The 7,830-nt window shown below is 40.2% G+C and overlaps 1 protein-coding gene across 8 annotated transcripts in view; it reads right to left on the reverse strand.

The window, feature by feature from the left end:
- wdr20a (WD repeat domain 20a) overlaps window positions 1-3,911 on the reverse strand; it is a 76,532-nt gene extending 72,621 nt beyond the window's left edge. For 2 of the 8 annotated variants that reach the window (XR_006312741.1, XR_006312742.1), the window contains exon 1: window positions 3,591-3,898. Coding sequence is in view for 5 of the 8 variants with exons in the window: in XM_043697382.1 (XP_043553317.1) it covers window positions 3,591-3,839 (249 nt within the window). In the remaining 3 variants the exon portion in view is untranslated. Of the gene's footprint in view, window positions 1-3,590 lie in introns of all 8 variants that reach the window. The other 6 variants (XR_006312743.1, XM_043697382.1, XM_043697378.1 and 3 more) reach the window with 5 other exon arrangements.
- Window positions 3,912-7,830: the final 3,919 nt, after the last annotated feature.

Raw genomic sequence — 7,830 nt, forward strand, 5'->3', positions numbered from 1 at the left:
TGAGATCTTGTTGCGGCTCTATAAAACTTTGGTTAGACCGCACTTGGAATACTGCATCCAGTTCTGGTCGCCCTATTATAGGAAAGATGTGGATGCTTTGGAGAGGGTTCAGAGAAGGTTTACCAGGATGCTGCCTGGACTGGAGGGCTTATCTTATGAAGAGATGTTGACTGAGCTCGAACTTTTTTCATTGGAGAAAAGGAGGAGGAGGAGAGGGGACCTAATTGAGGTATACAAGATAATGAGAGGCATAGATAGAGTCGATAGCCAGAGACTATTTCCCAGGGCAGAAATGGCTAACATGAGGGGTCATAGTTTTTAAGCTGGTTAGAGGGGATGTCAGAGGCGGGTTCTTGACACAGAGAGTTGAGAGAGCATGGAATGCGTTGCCAGCAGCAGTTGTGGAAATAAGGTCATAGGAGACATTTAAGAGACTGCTGGACATGCATATGGTCACAGAAATTTGAGGGTGCATACATGAGGATCAATGGTCGGCACAACATCGTGGGCTGAGGGCCTGTTCTGAGTTGTACTGTTCTATGTTCTATGTATAAGAACTTATAATAAAATTGTCCCAGTCCTCCAAGTGACTTGAAAAGAAGGAAATCACAAGAATGTTTTTCATGTGGTGGGCGGCACGGTGGCACAGTGGTTAGCACTGCTGCCTCACAGCGCCAGAGACCCGGGTTCAATTCCCGCCTCAGGCGACTGACTGTCTGGAGTTTGCACATTCTCCCCTTGTCTGCGTGGGTTTCCTCCGGGTGCTCCGGTTTCCTCCCACAGTCCAAAAATGTGCAGGTCAGGTGAATTGGCCATGCTAAATTGCCTGTAGTGTTAGGTGCAGGGGTAAATGTAAGGGAATGGGTCTGGGTGGGTTGCGCTTCGGCGGGTCGGTGTGGACTTGTTGGGCCGAAGGGCCTGTTTCCACACTGTAAAGTAATCTAATCTATAAGAAAAGTATCCAGAGCTGTTTAAATTCTAAACTAATTTTGCAAACTGCAATTCTTTTCCAACATACCTTGAATGTAATCCACCCAAATTCATAACAAAAGAATATGTCACAAGTTTTGGAAAAAATATCTTTCAAAAACAGATATTTTAGTTACATTAAAATACCTTTGACAGAAGTTTGTTGATACAGCAAAAAAACTTCTACAGTAAATATGTACCAGATAAGCAAGTACCTGATAAATACTTGGCAATTTTAGGTGAACACAGAGAAACTTAGCTCCATGATAAATATCTACTGCATTCTAAATTCTACAATATTTTCTTTCATTCACAATGTCAGTAATATTTGTGCATCCTTAACTGCCATCAAGAAGATGATAACAAGTCGTTGAACCGCTAATATAGGTACACTCATGCCGTTTGTCAAGCAGTTCATGATCTTGACAACAGTGAAAGAAGAGCAATATAGTTCAAAGTCATGATGGCATGCAATTGTAGGGAAACTTGCAGGTGGTGATGTTCCCATTCATTTGCTACACTTATTCTTCCATACTGCAGAACGCAGAGAAGTGCTGCCAAAGCTGGCTTGGCAAGTTGCTGCCTCTTCCAGATGGTAAACACACCTGCCACAGTGCACCCATGGTGCAAAAAGGTGAATGTTGAAGGTGGTAGACAGGGTGTCAATCAAACAAGCTGTTTACTCCTGGTGGTTTCTCAGAAATCCTAAAGCTCTTCACAATCAAAAAGCTACTTTGAAGAGCTCCCACAAACTGCAATATGATGAATGCTAATTACTCTGTTTGTGATGGTGCTGCCTGAGGGAGGGACGTCTGTCAGACACCTGAAGAATTTCTATTATTATCCTGAGTAGAACCATTGAAAACTAAAATCCAGTAAAATAACTGGCCCTGTATTAATGTTTCATCCTAAAGTTAGCACTTCTCCCTCAGTATTTTATTGAAATGTTAACTTAGATAAGTGTCCAAGTTCTGAGAAGTTCTGACTCAGTTGTTCTGCACCAATCATTTTGCTTTGTAATCAGAATTGATTTTGTGATTCACTAGCAATCTTACAGAATGGATTTTAAATTTAAAAATCTTGCTCACTAGCTTTTGATAAGCAGGCAGATTTAATGCTTTCAAACAACATGGGAGGAAATCTGTTATCCAAGATTATTTTTGCCCATCTTTTAGCAGCTTTCATTTAATTAACTAGGTGCCCTGACATCCAAAGAATCTTATCACCATTCTAAGTCCAAGCCTTGAAACTTAGCTATGGAGGAATCTGAAGTGGAGCTTCCTTCTAGTTCAAGCTGACTCAACTCCACTGTCGTCTGGTGGAAATATGAAGTGGAGGGGAGGTATGGGTGCAATTCTTAAGCCTCAGCTCTGTAAGTCTGCATCTGAATTTTATGGATATAAGTAAGTGACCTACCCTCCTGTAAGGATGTTATGTTCACTCTATACTATGAAGTGTTTCAGTCTTTCTGATCCTTTTTTTCCTAACATTAAATCACTCAGGTAATGTACTTTTTTTCAGGATTGCTTTCTCCAACATGCATTGGAAAAACATTAATACAATTTCAAACTCTTGGTTCAAATATTGTTACCTCAAGAAATGCTCTTCATACCCATTATTCCCCACTTTCCAATTTCCCTGTGCTTCTTATTACTACTGTTCCCCTTGCCCATTTCTTTACATTAGTTAATCTTACTTTAAAACAAAAGATGTTCAAGTAAAGAAGTGGCTAATTGGTTCTTCATTTCACTCTCTTCATATATTAATATATTCAGTGTATACATATTGTTAATCGAAAAACAAACAGCTGCAGATGGACCTTGGACTAAAACATTTGAACTCTGTAAATTAGCAAAAGTACATGGTACATCACTGATGTTACACAACACTATGCATCAAGCAAATAACTGCAATACCTATAAAGATCCAAGACTCATGAGATCAAACCATTTTTGGAAAATCAGACAAATCGTACTGATACCCTTCGAAAAAGGATCAAGCATTATGACAGATAGACTTGTCAATCACATCTATTCACCTTCCTGACACTCACCCACAAAAAATCTCCACATGAATTGCATCTTAAAAAGTTTTAAATCTGTGATAATATTTTCTTTAGATAATAATTTGAAATACTTTAAGAAATCACAGGACGTTTTTAAACTTATTCCCAATATTTTAAGAATACAACTGCAATCTTTCTAAATATTCGAAAACATTAAACTAAATTACACGATTAGTTTTTACGGTTGTATTTATGCTTTGATGCTTAACGAAATTAAATATTCGTAAAAGTAAATAAGCAAAATGAACTATCTTCACTCTAGAGATTCCAATCACTTGTAAACCCTCGTTTACAAATCTATTGTACTTATCCTAACGTGCTTGCAAACTGAACGCGACTTGCATAATTGCTTGAACGCTGGGATAGAGGTGACAAGCGAGCCAAAGGGGTAAGCTCCCACCCTCAAAACCCGCAATAACAACTGATCGGCAACCAGATGCAGCAGACCTATGTGCTAATTGCATTATTTTAAAAGGCCTCGGCTCTCTGTTTGCTTTTCTTATCATTACCATCTGCCCCCACCCCCCAAAAAAAGGCAAAACAACCTGATGTTTACCTTCCTTACGCCTTTGTAAATGTAAAAGTACAACTCCCGGCCCACATTAAAGCAGATTCTGTCCCCATTGCCAGACTGGTCGTTCACATTCACGAATGACACCTTGACTGGGTTGGATCCTTGAGAATTAAAAGGCACCCTGTTCGGCCGGCTGTATTCGGAGTGTGTTAACACTTTATAAACACCTTCCCTGGTAGTAAACTGAGTTTTGATTTCGTTCATCTCCTTCCCTCCTCCCTCGGTCGCCATGTTGTAATTTAGGATTCATCCTATCCAAGCCCGGATGTTACTCAGGACGCTTGCGTGAACTGCTCGCTCACCCCTGCGCGATGACGTCGTCACGCACTGTACAGTACATGACGTGTACCGCGCCACCAGGATGCTGTGGCGGAAATGTGGTTTGAAGCTACTAAAGGCAAAGTTGAAGGCGTGATTCCGAAATGATGGTGGTAGCTTTTGTTTTAAGTGGGGCGCGGTAGAGAAATCGTATTTAGTATTTGTCTTTCTTTATTTCCAGATATCCGTTTGGTTTCGCGAGAGTGCTGTTCCCTCACCACCAGTAATTGAATGTAATGTTAATTATATGTATGTTAATGCTGATTCTGCAGTATATTAGTGAGGGAGCGCTGAACAGCACTGTCTGCAGTGCCACCTTTCGGATGAGAAGTTATGATGATTATTCATTTTTCAGCTGCTGTACTAAGGGAAGATCCTATTTGCTCTCTTCACATATGACACTTTTTTTCTGTTTGAGAGATGTGGGTAGCACTGGTTAGGTCGGTATTTGTTGTCCATCCTGAATTGCTCTTCAGATGAGCCACTGCAATCTATGTTGTGTAGATATGCCCACAATGATGTTAGGTGTTATATTTTCCAGATTGACGACAAATACAAGGATCCTCTTCTACAACACTGCCCAAGACCCTACCATTCGTTGTATAAGCCCCACCCTTGTTTGTTAGACCAAAATGCAATATTTTGCATTTATCCAGATTGAACTCTATCTGCTATTTTTCAGCTCCTTTATCCATTTGATCACGATCTCTTTGTAAGCTTAGAAAACCTTCTTTACTGTCTACTATGCCACCAATTTTGGTGTTTCTTGCAAACTTACTCGTGATGCCTTCCATGTTCCCATCCAAATCATTTATATACATAACAGTATATGCTAAGGGTTGTTTTAGGTAGTTAGCTGTTTACAATGCTCCCTTGTTTCTACTTTGGCTAATCTAGTGGTTAGTGGTGGAGGATACACCACTGTAGAGTGTCTTGAGAAAGGCACTGTTGTTTAATAACATGATGGTTTATGAGAGGATTTGATCAGGCATAATTAGTTGAATTTGAGGGAGCTAGTATAGAAACAGCTATTACCATTTGTGCTGTGTTTGACATCAGAATGGGAGGAGTTATTGTAAAATAAGTATTAAGGTCTTCAGAGTCCTATGCTTGTATATCTTTCCCAAACCTGTTACCTTATAGTTAGCTTGTATTACATTTATGCAAATTTCAACATTATGTTTACCATTATGCCATCTCTCCACAAGTCTCTGATATTTCATACTTTTCTCAGCTTGGATCTGGAAAAATCTTAGCTCACAAGTCCTCAAACAAGAGCTCTGTGAATCTTTTATGTTCTTTTGGGGAATTTGAGTGCCACTGGCAGGACCAGCATTTATTGCCTAAACCTAATTGCTCAGGGGACAGTTAAGAATCAACTATGTTGCTGTGGAAATGGTCACGTGTAGACCAAGTTATGATGGCAGCCTTCTTACCTAAGGGCATTAGTTTAGTCATTGACAGTGGTTACGTGGTCACCATTAAGTTTTAATTATTTTACTCCTTTTAATTCAAGATATTTCTTTAAATCAAATTTTATCAGCTGCCGTGGTAGGATTTGAATCCATATCCTCAGAGCTGGTATTCTGGATTACTAGTCCAGTGACATTACCACTATGTCACTATCTTCGCACTGCTGAAGAATCTACATAGAGTCATAGTCATGGAAACAGACCCTTCAGTTTAACCAGTCCATGGTGATCATAATACTAAACTAAACTAGTCCCACCTGCCTGCTGCTGGCCCATATCCCTCCAAATCTTTGCTATTCATGTATCTATCCAAATGTCTTTTAAATTTTGTACCCACATCCATCACTTCCTCAGAAAATTCATTCCACACGCAAATCACCCGCTGTATAAAAACTTTGTCCCTCATGTCTTTTCTAAGTCTCTCATCTCTTGCCTTCATGTGCCCCCTAGACTTAAAAATCCCCATCCGAGGAAAAAGACAACGACCATTAGCTCCATCTATACCCCTCATTGTATTATGAACTTCTTCCAGGTTGCCTGTCAACCTTCTACACTCCAGTGACAAAAGTCCTAGACTATCCAATTTTTCTTGTAATTCAAACCTTCCATACCCAGTAACATTCTGGTAAATCTCTTCTGAACCGTCTCCAGCTTGATAAATATCCTTCCTAGTTGAAACTTTATTGCTGGAACAGCACAGCAGGTCAGGCAGCATCCAGGGAACAGGAGATTCGACGTTTCGGGCACAGGCCCTTCTTCAGGAATCAAATATCCTTCCTATAACTGGGCAACCAGAAATGGGCACAGTTTTCCAAAAGAGGCTTCACTAATGTCCTGTAGAACCTCCAACATGACTTCCCAACTCTTATACTCAAAGGACTGAGCACTGAAAGCAAGGATGCCAAACATCTTTTTAACCATCCTGTCTATCTGTGACGCAAACTTCAAAGAATTATGTACCTGCAACCCTAGGTCCCTCTGTCCTACCATTAATTGTATCAGCCTTACCCTTCTTTGTTATATCAAAATGCAGTACCTTGCATTTATTCAGATTGAAGTCCATTTGCCATTTTTCAGCTCATTTACCTATTTGATTCTTTGTAATCTTAGAAAACCTTCTTCACTGTCTACTATGCCATCAATTTTGGTGTTGTCTGCAAACTTACTCATAATGCCTTCTGTGTTCCCATCCAAATCATTTATATAAATGACAAACAAAAGAGGACCCAGAACCAATTCCTGGGGAACACTGCTGTTCATAGGCCTCCAGTCCAAAAAGCTATCCTCTACTATTACTCTGTCTTCTACCATTAAAGCAACTGACAAGCTCACCCTGAATCCCATGTGACCTAACTTTACTAATTAGTCTGTCATGCAGATCTTTGTCAAAGGCTGTACTAAAATCCAAATAAACAACATCTACTGCACTGCCGTCATCAATCTTTTTGGTAACTTCCTCAAAAAACTCAACCAAGTTTGTGAGACACTATTTTCCTTGCACAAAACCATGCTGACTATCCCTAATCTATTGTCTTTCTAAAGGTCCATAAATCCTATCTTTTATAATCACCAACAATTTACACAAAACCCAATGTCCGATCTATCATTCCCCAGTTTCTTCTTACAAACTTTCTTAAACGTAGGTACAACATTGTGTGCTGTACGTCTCTATGACTCTATTAGCCACCCTCCAGTCATCAGGCATCTCACCTGTAGTTGTAGATGATGCAAGTACTTCTGTAAGGGGCTTCAATTTCCTCCTTTATTTCCCACAATGTTCTGGGATACATTAGATCAGATCCCGGAGATTTGACTACCGTACATTCTTTAAGACCTCCCAAGCTTCCTCTTCTATAATGTGAACTGTTTTTAAAACATCAAAGCTTATTCTCAGTATTCTTTAGACTCCATTCTTTTCTCCACCATAAAAACTAACGCGGAATGTTCATTTAGTATCTCTTCCATCTCCTGGGGTTCAACGCAAAGAAAATGACCTTTTTTTTTAAGGGGCACTGCCCTCTCTCTAGTTACCCTCTTGCTCTTAATGTATTTGTAGAATCTCTTTGGATTACCCTTAATCTTATCTGCCAAGGCTATCTCATATCCCCTCTTTGCCTTCCTCATAGGGTCATAGAGTCATTGAGCATGGAAACAGACCCTTCAGTCCAACCCGTCCATGCCGACCAGATATTCCAACCCAATCTAGTCCCACCTGCCAGCACTTGACCCATATCCCTCCAAACCCTTCCTATTCATATACCCATCCAAATGCCTCTTAAATGTTGCAATTGTACCGGCCTCCACCACTTCCTCTGGCAGCTCATTCCATACCCGTACCACCATCTGCGTGAAAAAGTTGCCTCTTAGGTCTCTTTTATATCTTTCCCCTCTCACCCTAAACCTATGCCCTCTAGTTCTGGACTCCCCGACAC

This window comes from Chiloscyllium plagiosum, chromosome 10, assembly GCF_004010195.1.
Source record: "Chiloscyllium plagiosum isolate BGI_BamShark_2017 chromosome 10, ASM401019v2, whole genome shotgun sequence".
Classification (NCBI taxonomy): Eukaryota; Metazoa; Chordata; class Chondrichthyes; order Orectolobiformes; family Hemiscylliidae; genus Chiloscyllium; species Chiloscyllium plagiosum.